This window comes from Kogia breviceps, chromosome 2 (genome assembly GCF_026419965.1).
Source record: "Kogia breviceps isolate mKogBre1 chromosome 2, mKogBre1 haplotype 1, whole genome shotgun sequence".
In the NCBI taxonomy this organism is placed as follows: Eukaryota; Metazoa; Chordata; class Mammalia; order Artiodactyla; family Physeteridae; genus Kogia; species Kogia breviceps.
In genome coordinates this window covers 30,187,696-30,207,008 of record NC_081311.1, presented here as the reverse complement: position 1 = coordinate 30,207,008, position 19,313 = coordinate 30,187,696, and the positions used below count along the sequence as shown (strand labels likewise).

Genomic DNA, 19,313 nt, shown 5'->3' with positions numbered 1-19,313 from the left:
TTAAATATTTGAGCGTTTTTCATGTGTCAGACATTGTGTTCAACTCTGGAAATATGAAGGTGAATGTGATATAGCAGCAGATCTCAGGGAGCAAAGTCTAGTGCCCCTAGCTTTCATTTCTCAAGCTATAAAGTAAGCTTTTCCAGAACGTTGTATAAGTATTTTAAATTAATTTAAAATTAATCTGAAATTAAAGGGATTTAAAATTAATTTAAAATTAACTTCCACATTAATTTTTTTCTCTAAATATTTGTTGAGTACCTTTTGTGTTCCTGAGGATACAAGAAGCGTTTGAGAAAGTGCCCTCAAGAAACTATTATAGAGTATGAAAATGACATTCATAAGTAAAACAGGAATATAAGGTTGTTTATAATGACAAATGAATACCATAGGTAATGAATGTACATGAATTCACAGAAAGGTGAAATCAGTGTGTCTTCAAGTAAAGATTTAAGTCTTTTGAATGAATAGTAACTACGAGTGTTTAAGCTGAGATAATTCACGGGGGATATTTCAGAATTTGGAATGAACAGATCATGAGGCCATTTGGTACAGAATGGAGGATTTGTGTCTGAGAGTGGTAGAAATATGATTGGAACAGCAGATTGACACCAAATCATGGAGAACCTTGAATGCCGGCTAAGTTTAGTGACTCTAGTGAATCACTAAGGTTTTTGAGCGAGGAATTATGAAAAAAGGTGTTTTAGAAAAAATTATTATATATTCATGTGCCAATGTCATTTGGAATTGCCAGAGTATCTTAGAATACTCCCTTCTTTTCTAAGGTTGTTCAGAATCCGAATATCCAGATTTATATATCTCCCTGAATGCAATGCAAAGAATTGTGTTTTGGTTATATATGGAGTAAATAATAGAGTTGACAGTCAAAGGAGACCAAGTTTTACAGTCTTTACTCATGGAAAGTTGAGAAGACAATGGAAGTTTAAAGTAATGACTGCACAATTAAATTAGGAAAAACTATAGCCTGAAATCCTAAGAGAGAAATTGATCTTTAGTCATGCTAATATAACGTCATTGAGGCTGCACTGCTTACTTATTGTATAAAATAGGTATTTAAAAGGCAAGAATCAGAAATTAAAGTCAGTGGGGTCAGCTATGTTTTGGTAGGAATTTCTAGAGAATGTGATTATTTTTCATTTAAAAAATTAAGATATAATTTATATAAAGTTCACTTTTCTTAGAGTACATTCTGTGAATTTTGACAAAAGCATAGTCATATAACGTCCACACAGTTAAAATACAGAACAGTTCATCAATCCAAAAAATTCCCTTGTGCCCCTTTGTAGTCAACCCCTTACTTGAACCTGCGCTTCTGGCAACTACAGATACATTTTCTGTCCTTAAAGTTTTGCCTTTTCCAGAAGTCATATAAGTGGAATTGAATTTCCCTACTGATACATGATGTTGAGCATTTTTTGGTCTTTATATATTCTTTGGTGAAGTATTGTTCAAATTGTTGTTTGTTTTTGGTTATCAGGTTTTAAGAGTTCAGTATGTATTCTGGATAAAAGTTCTTTATCGGATATGCAGAAAATATGCAAATATTTTCTCTCCGTTTGTGGTTTGTCTTTTCATTCTCTTTTAACAGTGTCTTTGAAGAGCAGGTCTTAATTTCTCTGAAGTCCAGTTTATTGATTAATTTATTTAAATGTTATGAATCATGCTTGTTGTGTTGTATTTAAGAAATCTTTGCTGAACCCAGAGTCACAGAGATTTTTTCTCCTATATTTTCCTCTAGTAGTGTTATAGTTTTAGGTTTTATATTTAGGTCTATAATTCATTTTGAGCTAGTTATTGTATATGGTGTGCTGTATGGATAAAATTTATCCTTTTGTTTATGCTGCATATGAATTTGTAATTACCTCAGCACCATTTATTGGAAAGACTATCCTTTTTCCATTGAATTGCCTCTGTACCTTTGTTGAAAATCAATTGATCATATATGTTTGCGTCTATTTCTGTACTCTTCTCCCACCCCCACCCATTCTGTTGATCTATGTTTCTACTCTTTCTCCAATACTACATTGGCTTGATTACTGTACTTCACAGTAGGTTTGAAACCAGGTAGTATGAATTTTCTAGCCTTGTTCTTTTTTTCAAAATTGTTTTGGCTATTCTAATTCCTTTGCCTCTCTATATCCATTTTAGAATCAGCTTGTTAATTTATCTGATGAGTTCAGAAAAATATGCGATTTTGCACATTGTCCACGTTTTATTTTGTTTGTTTTAAGGGTGGGAAGGACATTCTCCAGCTTTCTACATCCTAGGCAGAATCCAGAAGTCTCACTTACTTACTTGAGGATGTGATTTTGATCATGTAGGGCCAAATCTGCTATGCAAGATACTTATGTACATGATAAAGAGCCACTGAAGAGTTTTGAACAAGGAAATGACCAAATCTGACTTGTATTTTAGAAAATCATGGGAAGCAGTATAGAAGTAGAATGAACAGGGCTTGTTAATTGATTGAAATGTCATAGATAATGACTTCCAGGTTTCTGGCTTGAACTACTGGGTTGATAGTGATACCATTCACCAGACTATGAAATTAGGGAGGGAAGGACAGCAAATCTTCTGAGGGGATGCCTAGAAGTTAAAAGTATATAATTATATTTTAGTGCTCAGAAATCTATTGGTTTACTTGTGTCACTTAATATATTTTGTATATTACATTTAATTATAAACGTACTAAATCTGCTTTTAGGATACTTTTATTCCTTTACAGATGCACATATATGCTACTGAACTGAAGGATGTTGGCATTTCTTAGTTTTGCCCGCTTCTAAGTAGACCAGTGAGAATAAGAATGCTCTTGATAGTCTAGTAAAACAAAGGCAGTTGTTAAGTGATTCTAAATCTAAGGCCCTGCACAGTTTTAAACATATATGAAAAAATGCTCCTAAATTTGTTGAGGGTAGATTTCACCACATGGGAATGTCCAGTCAGTCTTATTTTCTGATTTATGAAATATAAGTAGACTTTACTTCTTTTGATGCTTTATTTTTTTTATCATTATGAAATTTGGGAAAATTAGATTGTTTGTGCTGAGATAAGCTTATCTATACATTCATGTTTTAGTTGATTCCTTGGTTTGGTACATTCCCTTTTTGCTAAAAGTGAAAAAATCTGAAACAGGCAAGACACAAGAGGAAAAGCCAGACTGTGTTCTTGTGGCATTAAGGACATGGCAAGATCTTAGACTAGTGCTGTTCCATTAGAAATATAATACAGACCACAAATATGAGCCACGTATGTAATTTTAAATTCTCTAGTAGCCATATTAAAAAATATAAAAATAAACAGATGGAGTTACTTTCAATGTGTTTTATTTAATCCATTATATCCAAAATAGTATTATTAAACATATAATCAATTTAAAAATATTAATGAGGCATTTTACTTTTTATTTTCTATACCAAATAGTTGAAATCCAGAGATATTTTACAAGCACAGCACATCTTAATTTAGACTGGCCACTTTTCAAGCTCATTAACTGCATGTGGATAGTATAGTGTATTGGACAATGTAGTTCTAGATTATTCTTAGACCAGAAAGTCGAGGTTGCTCAGCATTCTGCAACATTTGTGAGATTATCTTTCCGACGTCAAGTAATTTCTGTGCTATTTGTTTTATTATCCTATGAAGTACATTAAAGAGTTGCCCTTTTCTCCATTCGTTTTCCTACTTATAGTAATTTTGTCCAATAAAGATCTGTTTGTCAGTTTTCATTGCCTTTGCTTTCTCCTACACCAATTTATGGTAATGGCCTCTTATACTAAAGCAATAGCGTATCTTTAAATTTTAATGATTTTGTTTTTAATTACAAAAATAACTACATTTATTGTAACAAATTCAAACAAACTGAGGTAAATGTATAAAAAGTAATTCTTAATTCTTTTCCCTCTCTCATTTTCTGCTCTCCCAGATGTAACCACTGTTAACAGTTTAGATGCTAGCCTTTCTCCCCTTAGGAATATATATTTATGAGAAAACTTTGTTAAATGAGAAAATTGGTACTTCGAAAATATGTCTTAAAGTAGACCTATTTAAAATGGAGACTAAAGTTTCATAGTTATTAATGAAAAAAACCTGTTAGGGACAATTTTCTGACAGAAAAATGTTTATTTTGCCACATATTTAATAAAATTTAGGTTGTAATTACAGTTGTGCTAATTCTTAGAATTAACAAAGAATGATATAAGTACTTTCTTGGTATAATTTTTTTTTTTTACTAAAATTGTGTGATAGTCTGATAGCATCCTTTACTTTGATTTTCTTAGTATTTATCATGTAGATTAGACAAGAGCTTCAGTTTTACCAAAACTGTTGAGAGCTTTAACAGTTTCTCAAGAGATTTTTCTTTAGCCCTTGACATTTTCTTTCTTGATTCCTGTCCTGTCATCATCATCCTTGTTAGATTTTTCCCTTCTTCAGTTGTTCACTGGTTTGATTCTGCTAGATATTCATTCCCCAGAGGTTTTGCTCTGAGATGAGTGCTTCCTTCAGTATTTTTATAGACTTCATGAAATCCTGCATTCTTTTCAATATTTATATTTTCACTTTACAATTGAATTGCATTGTGTTTACTTTGTATTATTGGATGCTTACAACATTAGACTGTTAGTGAGAGATTGATGGGCAAAGCCAGGATACATAGTTGCAGTAGATGTTAGTGTCAAGTAGAAATGGATTTTATATGTGATCAAGGCACATTTTGAATATTATTATATTATAAGGACTTTTGATTCCTTGTGTAAACTTGTAACTTAAGGAACTCAACTGCCTATTTAAATAATAGCTAACTTTTATTGAGACTTTTAACATGACTGGCAAGTTTCTATATGTGCATCATTTAATTAATCTGTTCAATGTGTCTATGAAATAGGTCTGTTGTTATCCTCATTTTATACTTTGAGTAAACTAAGGCTTAAAGTGGTAACTTTTGCCACAATAAAATTAAGGAATTTGTCTGATATAAGGGTTACGCAAACGTTGGGCTGGGAACCATAGCCTATACTTGATGGTACACTTTCGTGCAAAAACCAAACAGGGCTTCCCTGGTGGCGCAGTGGTTGAGAGTCCGCCTGACAATGCAGGGGACGCAGGTTCGTGCCCTGGTCCGGGAGGATCCCACATGCCGCGGAGCGGCTGGGCCCATGAGCCATGGCCGCTGAGCCTGCGCGTCCGGAGCCTGTGCTCCACGGCCGGAGAGGCCACAGCAGTGAGAGGCCCGCGTACCGATAAAAAAAAAAAAAAAACAAAAAAATGAATTGGATTGTAATTTTCTTGTTTCAGTTAGTATTATGTTTTGAATATCAACCCATTATGTGGATGGGCTGTAATTTTAAGAGTGTTCCCCTATTTAGATTTTCTTTACAGTTTTTATTTATTTTTTATTTTACTAATATTGACGTTCTTGGTAACTAAGAGGCTTGGATTTTAATAGCCATGTGGGAAATAAGAGTGGAGGCATTGGGCCTGAGAGAGATGAGTTGGAACTGAGTTCACAACTTAAAGCCTTAAATCTCAAAGTGTATACCCTCACTCAAAGAGTAGACTAGGGAAAAAAAATTATTCAGTTAACTGAAAGAAAATAAGGATGCTTGTCTGTTTTCACCTGGGTTCTGAGTGAGGGGGGAACATTTCCCGAGATTGTATAGCTACTGTTTTACTCTCATCTGGGTTTGTGTTTCATATTTATGTTTACTACATTGTTCAGAAAACTTCAAACTTAAAAATTCACATTAATGAAGAATCACTGTATAGAGGAATACTTATAGTCTGGCTGTATGGAATTCCCATTGATAAAGGTGCACTGATGTTGAACTCACTACCCAAAGTTAAAGCACCACCACCACAAACAAAAGAAGACAGTGCTTTAAGTAAAGGTCAGAGACACAAGAGACAGCAGAGTTAAATCCTCAGGAACTTCACTAAGTAGAACTATTGAATAATAAATATTTAATATTAAATAATTAAAACTAATTATAAAATTAATTTAAAAGTAAATGCCACAGTTATAATAATGAACATTAAATAATAAAATAGAAATATTAAAAATGATTAAAGATAAAAGAAGAAAACAAATAGAAGAAGAATGATAAAACTATTAAAAACATAAGGCCAGCGAGATCAGAGGCAGGGTGGAGGAATAATATATAGGATTATATATAATTATATAATTATATAATAAATAGGACTTTTATAATAAAACTTTAGTCATTAAAATTAAAAAAAAACTGATTGGATAGGATAGAATGCAAAATAGACAAATGTGAAGAGAAAACTAGTGATTTAGAAGATGGATCTGAAGATACTTCCCTGAATAAATAGAACTGGTAAAATTCAAAAGCATAGTGTTATCCCAGTAGAAAAATAATACTAAACACAAACTAAAACACGTAGTAGACACTTGAGAACACCAAACACATAACAGAATATCTTGAGAATCATCAGAGAGGAAAGAGAGATCACTTACAAATCAGTGACAAACTGACAACAGATTTCTTAACAGTAACAGAAGAAGTTAAAATCCATTAAAGAGTGGGAGCAAAGTGAAGGTATTTTCAGACAAAAACTAAGAGTATGTATGAAGGGATTGTAAAATAAAACTATTGTACAGTTGTCTAGGAGATAGATACAAATAATGATCAACTTGAGGTATTTAGACAAGTACTCATGTTATTGATAAAATGATAAAGAACAGACTAGTAATATAGTATAGAGCTTTCTGAGTAGTAGAAGAAGAACTCCATCAACCTGAAAGAAAGCAGGAAAAGAAGAAAACTACAAAAAGTAGGATAAATGAGAAGGAAGCACAAAATAAAAAGGTAGAAATACTTCCAGATGTATCCATTATCACAATAATGTTAATTGACTGAATTTGACAGTTTGACATTGACAGAATGTCAAATTTAATTGACAATTTGACAGACATTAAAGAATTCATAATTCAATTGTATACTGTTTGCAAGAGACACGTGAAACACACAGAAAGTCTGAAAGTAAAAGGATAAGAAGAGATACCTAACTAAGTAATATAGATGCTATAGCTATATTACTTTCAGACAAAATAGACTTTTGGGTCGTCCCCCCCCCCAACCCCACCAATAGAAGGGATCCCCTTTAGGGTCACCAGTAGAAGGGATCACTTCATAATGGCAAAGTAACAATTTATCAGGAAGATAGAACAATCCTAAATGTAAGTATCTGATAACATTACTTTGACAAATTATATAAAAATTAATATACAAACTTAGAGAAATCAATAAATCCACAAACACAGTGGGTATTTTATCCATACATCTCAGTGATTAAGCACAGACAGTAAGTAGTGTGATTTGAATAATACTTTAATAAACTTGATTTTATGAATACACAGAACCCCAAAATTTAGCTGTTATACATTATTTTTAGCCACAGATGAGACAGTTACCAAAATTGACCATTTATTAGACCATGAAACAAAATCAACACATTTTGAAGACTTGATCTCATTTATACCACAGTGTAATTAAGTTGGAAATAAATTTAAAAGTAATTTAAAATATATATATACATTTGGCAGACACTTCTAAATAACTTACGAGGTAAAAAAGCATGGAAATATGTATTTTTATTATCATTTCATTGCAGAAATCAATGTGAGATCGACTATGAGATCTGAAAAGGCTTAGACACAGTGACTAACCAAGTAGCAGTGAATTCCTGTAGTGCCCATGTTAAAATACTATTTTTCACTAAAGTGAACTAGGGCTTCTTGAAAAAAGTGGCTGATTCCAGCTCTGGTGTAGTATGACAAGCTGTCATACTACAAAGCAAGGAACTATCAAAGATAACTTGGGCTTGTGTAGAAAGGACCTTGAAGGGGGCTGCCATTGGCCAAAGATAGTTTGAGCCTCAAGAAGAATAATTATTGCACTGGATTGAAACAAAGTAAGTGAAAATCTGTGAGGTTTTTTTGTTTTATTAAAATCAACAACAACAACAAAATGTTGGTCATGGAACCAATTCATTCAGAAACTGGTAAATAAATAATCAAATATTCTGTCTTATCTTTATAAAGTGTACCTCAGAATCACAAAATAGTTGATGAGGGAAAGTTCACTGTAAAAGAATTCCAGCTAATAAATGTACAATGAATGCCAGAATTAGAATGTCATCATTTTGCAAACCCTGATGAAATAGTGTATCTTGGCAGTATTACTCTAAAGCTACTAAACCATTGGGTAAAAGACTGAGAGGGAACTTTATAGTGGACGGTTCAGGCTGATGGGACAATACCTGAACCCACTGATCAATGTGTATTATTACAAAAAGGAAATAATCAGACATTATTGCTATCTGATGTGATGCAGTAGGAAGTTCATAGCGCCATATATGACATATTCTTGCTATAAAAAATTAAACCCCAATTCTATCAAGACTCTAGATCAACCACTACTTTTTAGGAAGCACAGAGATTATATATAAAAACTTATTAATGCTAAAGAGTACAATGAGCAAACTTGAGAATGTGGGAAATTCTAAAGGACATATAACCCAGTTTCTTTAACAAATGAATGGCAAGATAGGAAAATGAAAACAAAGCCAGTGTGACAGGCACCTATGAAAGACCAATGCAGTGTGTAGATCTTTTTGGATACTGATTTTAACAAAACAGCCAGTGGTGGTGTATTGGAGCATCTTCTACTGGTGTAAGAGCTAACTGTTTAGGAATTTTTCAAACTGATTATTAAACATATCCATTATTAAAAATTAAGTTATAGCTCATTATTAAATAAGTGACATTTATAAAGTTAATAAATATTTAAAATTCATCACTTCCTAATTATTTCATTTTACTATGATCTGTGCTCTTGAAGTTATTTATGTATAGTGTACCTTTATGGTTGAAATACTGTCATGGTGGGCTACTGTGTGTCCTTTTCCCAACTCCAGGTTCATTGATAACACCACGTTGGTAGCTTGAAATTAGCCACGGTAAGAATATTTACATCACAGAGATTAGAAAATGCCATAAATCAGGGTTTGATTTATTGCTTATTGATTGTCTAGACTTAAAGTGATGGAGAAATGGTAATAATGCTGACTTACAAAAGTGCTATGTCATTAGCTATTTATTATATTGTGCATAGCTCAAAAAATTGAGAATATATTCTTTCATTCAAAAATGATTATCCACTTCCACAAAGAAGTCACATCACTCACACTGGTGACATCATTGATGTAAATGAAAATAATACTCCAAACTACGCTTGGAAAGCCAGTTGCTAAACATTTACCAGCACAGTGCTGGACGGGCATAATTGAATTCAGTGCTTTGGTAAGAAATAGATAATAATATAAATTTATTATACTGTTATTCAGCTTTTGAAATAACCATGATGACATGTAGACATTAAGAAAAAAAGAAGGTTGAGTTTTTGTGTGGTTTTTTTTTTTTTTTTTTTTTTTTTGTGGTACACGGGCCTCTCACTGCTGTGGCCTCTCCCTTTGCGGAGCGCAGGCTCCGGACGCACAGGCTCAGCGGCCATGGCTCACGGGCCCAGCCGCTCCGCAGCATGTGGGATCTTCCCAGACCGGGGCACGAACCCGTGTCCCCTGCATCGGCAGGCGGACTCTCAACCACTGCGCCACCAGGGAAGCCCAGAAGGTTGAGTTTTAAAAGCCATTTGCTGTAGCACAAAATAATTTTAAATTTGAAGCCTTTGATATATGTCTGTTGTGTATGACAAATAGAATCATAATTTAGAGTTTGAAGAACACTTAAAATTAATCCAGACCAATCTGCCTTACAGATAGAAATTCTTTTTCTAGTATTAGTCCATCGTCTAGATTGTATTTAAATTATTCTAGAGACAGAATACCTGATAATGGTGTTGGAGAACTCTAAAAGTAGAGTTCTTTTTTATATTGAGGTAAACTTTGTTTTCTTTTAATTTCTACCAGTTGGTTCTGGTAACTGACTTCTGAAGAAATATGGAAGCAACCAATCCTGTAGAGCAACCAATCATCAGGTATAAAGGTAGCTGGGATGTTTCCATTTAGACCTTTTTGGGTAAGGAGTATACCTTTAGTTCCTTTAACCATACCTTGTGTTGTATATTTTCTAGACTTTGTAATCTAAGACTGTTGCCTTTCTAAACATCCACATCACTATCTTTTGGCTTTTATTGACTTTGTAGATGAAATAAAAGCCTTCAGATCTTTTTTTTTTCTGTGCAAATTATACATTTTATTCTGTGTTGCTTGATTCTTTTTTTCTTTTTGTTAACCCAAAGCAGGTCTTTGTATTTATTTATTCTTAGTCTTCATATTGCTTTCAGCACAGCATTCCAGATTATAGAAATGATATTAAATTGTAATTTTATCATTTTTTGTTATTTATTAATCCTGTCAATTTTGTATCAGTTCACATTTGATAAATACTCAGTGTTCATTGTTTGCATCCAAATTATTGTTTAAAATGTTGAATTTTAAAGGGCAATGGGGACATAGTTCTCCGTTACATAACCCTCTCTAAATTTGCTTCTACCCATTATCATTACTTTTTATTGTGAGTCCACCTACCAGTTCTTAGTAGCCCATATTTTACCATCTTACAGTTCATCATGATATATTTTGTCAGGTGTTTTGCTACCTGAGATCAAGATACACTGTGTCTATGGCATCCCCTCCAATGAAATATACTTCAGTACTTCTATTTTTGAAAAACAGACGTTTTTAATAGATTTGGCATGGCTAAATGTTGAAGTCATATTCTTCCACAAATGGAAAGATAGAAAAATCCATGCAGAATGATGAGCTAGATAATAATTAAGACATCAAAAGAGAAAAGGGACAGGTGGATCACTGGAGACACTTGATGATCAGGGCCATGGTATATCCCTGGGCTGAAAAGAAAATCGCCTGGCCATGAAAGTGGAACTTCTTCACTGAGGAAGTATTCTGATCAGGTGAAATTTTAGCGATCTGTAATAGAGTGGACAGGATTTGTTAGCCTTTCCCTCTTACTGTCTTTCTCCTTTGAAAGGTATGTGGTGAAATATTAACAGTGGGTGCTTCTGAGTGTATATGGGTGTTTCTTTGCTATGTGTAGGACCTTCTTACTCTCTTTGCAAACTAGTATGTACTTCAGAGTATTATTTTGAAGATGAAAAGAATAACTCAGTATGAAATTGTTTAGTACATTTCCTTGTATTTTGTAGATAGTAAATAAAGTTGTATTTAACCTTTGTTAAATTTTTTCTCCATGTTAAATTCCATCGACCAACCATGGTAGAGGTTGTCAGGGAGTTATCAGTGAGTTGTTCCACCACATTCCTTGGCCTCCACCCTCCTTTATCCTACCCAGACCCATTTTATTGCTACTAGAAGGAAGAAAAATTTATAGTAGGTCACTTGATTAAATAGTGTTAATAGAATGATGACTTTCTCTTTCCCACTACCTGTTTCTTTCCTAAAAATCATAGTTCACAAGCATCATCTTCTAGAAAGCAGTCCATGATTAGTTGTCTCATTTTCTAGCCCACATTCAAGCTACTCTCATTCATATGTTACTCTTAAAATCATATTTATGTATATATATTTATGTTGAACAAATGTGCTTTTAGGGGTTCTCCTTGAATATATTCTTCATTGTAAATTTTGTGCTCCTAAGATGGTTGTGTTTTATGAGTACCTGATAGACTGTAATCACTTTTCTCATCTGTTTTAATTCAGCTGAAGACAAGGGTACTTGTTAAAAAAAAGTAGAGAGGACTTGGAAGGTAGAGGAAAGAGGCTATATGGATAAAATTCATGGACTCATGAGTTATTTTGGAATTTACTCTCCCTAGTTGCTTACCTGATTGCATTAATTATTTTATGGCAGGTTTTACTTTTTTTTTTAACTTGAGGGTTTCTGTAGGATGGATTAGTAGGCCCTCTACCTAGTCTTTAAAAATCTCTTGTCTCAATACATTGTAATTAGTTTTTGGTAATTGAATCATTCTCTCTTTTTTCTTGCAGATTGAGGTGGTGCCATGCAGCAAGAAGCAGAGAGATGCAGAGTTCGAGTCAGGAGGCCTGACATGGCGCTTTATGTACCCAAAGCTCGAAGGGGTATAGTAGTGCACAAATCAGGTGATGAGGGAAAAAGCTGTGGTCCATCTAACTCCATGGTGAACGAAGAACAAAAGGAAGATTCTCTCTCTCAAAAGGAAATCATTAGAGACAAGCGTGAGGCTCAAAGACTAAGTATTAATCCTGATAAAAAGGAGCACAATCGTAGGGAAGGAAAGAAAGCTTCAACAAAATTTAATAAAGATGCGTGGCTTCAAGAAAGAAATAAAGATAGTGTTTGTACTAAGAGGGCAACCACAGAATCCAAAAAAGTATTATCCCAAGGACATCAGGAAAGAGTCCCAAATCCTGGGATTATACCTATTGTACCTTTACAAAGACATTTTAAACCAAAGAAGGTAGAGTGTTTGGAGGTTGAAACCAGAGATGTGACAGAACAGGATGGGTTGCTTCAATCTCAGTCTTGTTCAGAAATCAGTAAGGCTCAGGTTCCAAACAAACCATTCCAAAATGTGGAATTCTGTGATTTCAATAGGCATGAACTAAATGGGGAAACATTTGAAGATAGAAATTTGGAAAGCAGAAAGCAGCAAACTGATGCCAGGGTTGCAGAGATACTATCCCAATTTCCTGGAGATTTTAGTTCTGTGGTGAAACCTGAGAGTATGATTGCACCAGGAAAACCAAGCTCTGATTCTGGAATTGTACAACAAGGCATGCAGACATCGGGTGGAATGCTGAAGCGCAGCAACGGAGGCATCACCACTGATTCTGTTCCTGGAAGTCCAGTTGGTATCATTGATCAGACTTGCATAGACTTGGATGCTGAGAATGTTGGTGATACAGCCAACAGTACAGATTTCATCTTGGGTCAGAAAGGTATGGATTCCATTCCTGAGACTGTGGATCACAACTCTCATCAGATAACTATAGTCAGCAAATTAGAGAGCACAAATGACATTTTTGATCCAACAATGATTAGAGAGTGTGAGGAGAATGACAGCACTGCTGATGAGTTATGTGTAAAGTGCGAATCTTCTGATACAGCTGTCCTTGCTCATGAAACATATACAAATAATGGGTCTAAGAGTGTAGGAGACATTACCAATAAGACATGTATGATGGACATTACAGATATCATATCTGATCAAATAACTGTAGTTGCTGTTAGAGTTGCTCATAAGGCCTGTAGCAACATAAGTAGTTTCTCAGACTATTTAGAAATGAGTGCAAATACAGCCCCTCTTCATGTAGCTAAAAGGGGGAATGACACTGAACATTTCAACAACCTGACTGCTTGCTCAGATATTTATGCTGAGAGTATTTCATCTAGTTTCACAGAGTCAACAGGAAGGTTGACAGAGAGCTTGTCAGATTGTGCTTCCTCCTTACCTATAAAGAAGATTGCTGGTAGTAATTGTAACACTTTTTTGGACTCTGAACTCAGTATGTTAAATGGAACAAAAGTATTTTCAGACAGTGCTTTGGGCAGTGATCAAGATTGTACTGGTGATATAACAGAGGCATTGCATGAACTTAAAACTGCTGAAGAGTTCAAAACAGAAGAAGATGGCTCAGAGGCTATAGAATTTGGTGTAACCTTTCCTGATATAGAATCAGTATCCGTGGAAACATCCATGGAATCGAAAGCAACTGATATGTCTCACACAGAAGCAAGTGCTGCCACTGAGGAGAGCTGGGAGTCTATGTTTAATGATGATGGTGACTGCCTAGACCCACGTCTTCTACAAGAGGTATGTTTTAGTGGAAATTGGTTGGCTCTTAGGTAGTTCATCAATTCATAGGACCTAGGATTTGGGGGGTAATTTTGATAGACATATTTGTACATTCACACACATTACATCCAATGTAACAGTTCTGCAACAAACTGTTAGATTGGCCCAAAAGTTCGTTCGGGCCTTTCCATAACATCTTACGAAAAACCTGAACGAACTTTCTGGCCAACCCAGTAATAGGATTGTAGATTGAGAAAAGAATATCTGATAGATCTTTAAGAAACAAAGCATACAGTGTTGAACTATATCTATTATAGCCAAATCCTGAGAGATCTTACTGAATAGGTTAAAGATGAATTTAATGGATTCTGGCTAACTGTTGAGAAAATACAGAGAGAAACTTCTTCCAAAGGGCTTTTCTGCATTGACAAGATGTATTTTACACTGGCCTATTTGAGGGGAGAAGAATAATTTATTATTCATATTTATTTTATTTTTCCAGCAGATGTTGGAATGATGTTAGACACTATAGAGGGAAGGGAAGGGTGTAATAAAGGAAGGTATGATTGTTTTTTTTAAGGAGTTTGTGCTGAGTTGAAGAGTAAATGATTGTTGAATATGCTGGCTAGTTAGAGTTCATAAATACAAAATGTTGGATTTGAAGGCATCTTAGAAATTATTTAGTTTAATTTTTTCATTTTCTTAGTTTAGACATTCCCTCTTCCAGCATTTAAATTCCTTACCATAAATAAGAATCATTGGTTTTGAATAGTAGAATCATTCCCCCTTTTATTCCTTTTATACCTTTGCCCAGAAGGGGAAAAAAAGGATTTTCCCTGTAAAATCTCCAGTTTTGTAAATGGGGAAATTGAAGGTTAATGGTTGTATCTTTAAGACAAGCAGAATCAGGATTTCAATCTAATTCTGTCTTAATCCAGTATTTATGTTCTTTCTACCAGACCACTTCCTCCCCTATAAAATAGTTTTGTTTGAGTGACTCCATAGAGCCTTTTAAATACTAAGTGATGAGTCTTTTGATTCTGAGAGTTGAACCAGAAGTACAGAAAAATGTTCACAAGCATGTATAAAAGAGACACGTGAGACTGAAGAGGGCAGCCCATTGGAAAGAATTGACTTTCCAGTACCATGCACTTCCTCCTTATTCTTAGGAGGTGCTTGCATGCACATTTGTACCACAGTTAGTACTTCTTATGGGCAAGTCAGGAAACAGCAGGTCTTAAACATTTCTTAAAAGAATATAGAGCAGAAGGCACCTACAAATTAACATTCATGAATCCTTTGAAATTGCATGCAGACTTTTATATGTAAGTTCAGTCTTTTCATAACTTTTATCGGATTCTCAAAGGTGATAGTTCCCCAAAGTATGGTCCCTGGACCAGCAGCATAAGCAGCACCTGGGAACTTGTTAGAAATGCAGACTCTTCAGCCAGGCTGTCTTTATGTTTACGAGACTTTCAAGTGGTTCTGATGCACATAAAGTGAGAATCACTGCTCAAAGACAACATACAAACTTAAATTATATCAGGATGTGAGTGTGGTAACCAGAAGTGGCTGTCAGCTCATAATTAGAAAGCAAAACACTGTTCAGCAGAGGTTTTAGACCCAAATCAGGCTAAGATGTACTAATGATATGGTAAGTTAGGTGAATATAGAGAAGTTTTTAAGGATCCAAGCATTGGGAGAAGGCCTTAGTCTGGGGAAGGAAGCAGTGTTCTTACGAGTTGGCAGAGGGGGTAGGAGAGCACAGGTGTACATGGGAGAGAAGAAACAGCTTCCTACAAAAGAAGGGCATGGGACACAGAGCCTTTTGTACATGGTAGACCTAGTAAATATTTACTGAATGGATGTAGGCAGTAGGGCAGCGTTGCCTTCTGCCTTTTTAGGTTAGCCTCCAGGAGCTTTCAAAACATCATTGCTGCTGGAACTTGGATTCTGTGTGGTAGCTTAGGGATATGGCTTCTGTATTGGTGGGAGGGAGGTTTAGGTGTGCAACTCTGTTGTTCAGCTCTTAACACTGTTTAGGTGCAAAAGAATTTAGGCAACTGAGTCTTTTGAGGAACATAGTAATACAGCCAAAGAGGACACTAGCCTGACCTAAAGCTGGGAATGGCGGGAAAACGGAGCAGGTAGTGTTTTAAGCTGAAGACAGCCAGTGCCCGGGTATTGCATTTGGATATCTTCTGAGGTGTTTGGTACAGATTGGAGTCTGTGTTGAGGCATGAGGATAGATGAGAGCAAGAAAGAAGTTGGATTAAGAATGCAAGTAGTGGGGGCTTCCCTGGTGGCACAGTGGTTGAGAATCCGCCTGCCAATGCAGGGGACATGGGTTCGTGCCCCGGTCCAGGAAGATCCCACATACCGCAGAGCGGCTGGGCCTGTGAGCCATGGCCGCTGAGCCTGTGTGTCCGGAGCCTGTGCTCCACAATGGGAGAGGCCACAACAGTGAGAGGCCCGTGTACCGCAAAGAAAAAAAAAAAAAAAGAATGCAAGTAGTAGATCCAACTCCAAGCTATTGCCTCCTGTGCTCTGGGTTTTAGAAGATGTAATAATAGTAATGTTATTAAAAGATGTCACAAATCCAAGAACATTAATAGCCCTTTGGTGACTATTATTCCTAATTTATTATTTATACTGTTCCAAATGTATGTTATTAAAGGCTAAACCAGAGTGTCTGCCTACCTTGAGAACTTTCCAACCAAAGATTTTGACTCTTTTCCCAGCTGGCCTATTTCTTTGTTGACAATGGCTAGCCATAGAGGTATGCCTAGTACTTCTAATAGGCAGGGAAGTATGCTCTAGAGCAGGGTATGGTAGCCATTGACATGTGAAGCAGTTTCCTGTGACATTTGAACTTCTGAAACTGCCTGAAGGGGTTAGGTCATTGTTGAGCTCCCAGAACTGCAACTCTTGATGAGTCTCCAAAGATTACACGTCTCCTAAAACCGTGGTATAGGATGCCCAGAAATTGAAGTTGATAATTGATAAAGAAAAGGATGTTGGCATGACTTCTTTTAACCCTTTGAAATCTTGGTACCAGCACACAGGAATTATTCTTGTCTATAGATAAAACTTCCTCTGCTGCCTCCTGTACTGATCAGCAAACCTATTGGTAGGAGTGTTAGTAAGATACCAGCAGCATAACCCTGATGTTGATAGACACTGACATCTGGTCCCTTCACTGGCCGTTGCTGGTCCTGATGTGTGTTTTTAGATAGCGGTAAATATTTTGGTAGGAGTTTCCTTTTGTTATAGAAAGTTGCTAACAATGTATGACCATGGAAAAGAGAAAAGGAACACCATTCATTCCCAAACCATCTTCCTTCTGTGTGTGCCTACTCATGTTCATACTTCATCAGTGGTATCTTTTCATCTAGTCTTCCCAATCATGCTGGGAAGACGAGGAAATCCAGATTATGTCTCCCCGGCTTTCTCAGTCTTCCTCTTGACTAAAATTTAATCTGCTGCAGTGTTTTCACTGTTCAGGCTGGATAGCATCTTCCCAAGAATGCCAGTGTCAGTTTGCCATATTAACCTTTCTGTACTGTCTAAATAGGAGCCAGGTCCAAGTTGGTTCAGGATATTCACTTGGTCCCTGCCCATATATTCGTGTACCATACGTTACTATTCATTAGAGGAAACTAGAGCTCTCAAATTTGTCTTCTGGCACCGGGGTCAGTAAGTGATCATCTGACATGCTTCATTATTGTAGCTTTCTTTTTTCTTATTTCCTTTTGTTCTCCTTTTCTTCATTCTTATTCCCTTTTGCCCTTTCTTCTCTTTTACTGTGCCTTAATCCAAAGCTATGGCCGTGGAGTTCTCTCACTGATGATAATCAGTGATATTGAGATGTTGCTGATACCTGTTCTAGAGAAATATTTTTTAAGATTTATTATTTATTTATTTATTTTATTTATTTTGGGCTGCGTCAGGTCTTAGTTGCAGCACGTGGGATATTCATTGAGGCATGCGGGATCTTTCCTTGTGGTGCGTGGGCTCTTTGTTGCAGGCCATGGGCTTCTCTCTAGTTGTGGCATGTGGGTTTTCTCTTCTCTGTTCGTGGCACGCAGGCTCCAGGGTGCATGTGCTCTGTAGTTTGTGGCACGCAGATTCCAGAGCAAGTGGGCTCTGAACTTTGTGGCATGTGGGCTCTAGTTGAGGCGCGTGAGCTCAGTAGTTGTGGCACACGGGCTTAGTTGCCTAGCAGCATGTGGGATCTTAGTTCTCTGACCAGGGATTGAACCCACATCGAACCTGCATTATAAGGCGAATTCTTTACCACTGGACCACCAGGGAGCTCCCTAGAGAAATCTTTAGATGGCACCTTGAATGGCATTCTACTCATTCTGTGTTAATAAATTTTATGAAGTCAAAGTTTGCATTTCTGGCCTTGGTTTCTTGATAAGGTCAGTGGAAGCATAGCCTAAATATATTAGATAATTTTATTTGCAGGTAGGGAACACCACTGAAGACATTATCTACTCTTATATTTAATGTGTTAAATGTTATGTAAAGCAACGATACGCCAATAAAAATTAATTTTAAAAAACGTTAGAGTTTAAAAGTCTGAATTTATCCTTCTGCTGTTGTAAAGGATTTATGCCAAAAGCAGTATAGAAAAGGGATGGAAGCCATAACTTATGCTGTATATTATACACTGTAGTTTTATTATCTTTTAAGGGAACTCTTTTTGGATGTGTTTGAACTTAGGTCATGAAAAATTTGAAAAGGCTTGAAATACTTTTAAAAAATAGTGTTATTTCCCTATTTGCCAAAGATAGGAAGTTAAATGGGTAAAACATTTTAATTCTACCGTTTGATTTATTCACATTACCATGGACAGACATGAAAAATTTATTTTCTTCAGTTTCTACTGAAGAGTAGAAACTGAGTTAGTAAGCAGTTAAGTAGCTACAGGATAACAGTGGAAGAGAAAATAGAAACAAAAGGTTGAATAACCTAATCTACATAATTGAGAATTAGCAATATGGGTTAATTCTGTAAGTAATTATGTAAATAGACATAGTGATAATTTGAAGCAACCGCAGTAATGTTATACCATTAATTCCTGGTCAAGTCTCTGCTGTCCATTTCCCTGTAACCTCCTGATATCCCTAATATTTAAATTTGTTATAGCCACAACTTTAGTTTAAAGTGGTTTATTACGTTTAATTAAAAGTACCTGTAGAAGTGTTCTTATTCCTATCTTCCAAGATCAGAGGCAGGATTATAACATAGGCCTTGAACAATAAGGACTAGGACCTGGAACTTTAACCTGTCTAAGAGAGAACACTGTTACATCTTTTTTAAAAAAGTGGAATGTTAGCATTGAAAGGGACCTGTAACATGTTTTATGTTTACCCCTTGCTTTATAGATAAGGCAAGTAAGGCCCAGAAAGGTTGTTACTGACCTAGCTAAGGTTAGTGTCAGAGTTGGCACTAGAATCCCAGTCTCCTGGTTTCTAACCCTGG

The 19,313-nt window shown here is 35.7% G+C and overlaps 1 protein-coding gene across 5 annotated transcripts in view; it reads left to right on the top strand.

Annotated features, from left to right (window-relative positions):
* R3HCC1L (R3H domain and coiled-coil containing 1 like) overlaps window positions 1-19,313 on the top strand; it is a 76,111-nt gene that overhangs the window by 28,828 nt on the left and 27,970 nt on the right. For all 5 annotated transcript variants that reach the window (XM_059054697.2, XM_067024896.1, XM_067024894.1 and 2 more), the window contains one exon: window positions 12,034-13,841. In XM_059054697.2, coding sequence (XP_058910680.1) covers window positions 12,048-13,841 — 1,794 coding nt within the window. In that variant the 5' untranslated portion in view covers window positions 12,034-12,047. The remainder of the gene's footprint in view (window positions 1-12,033; window positions 13,842-19,313) is intronic.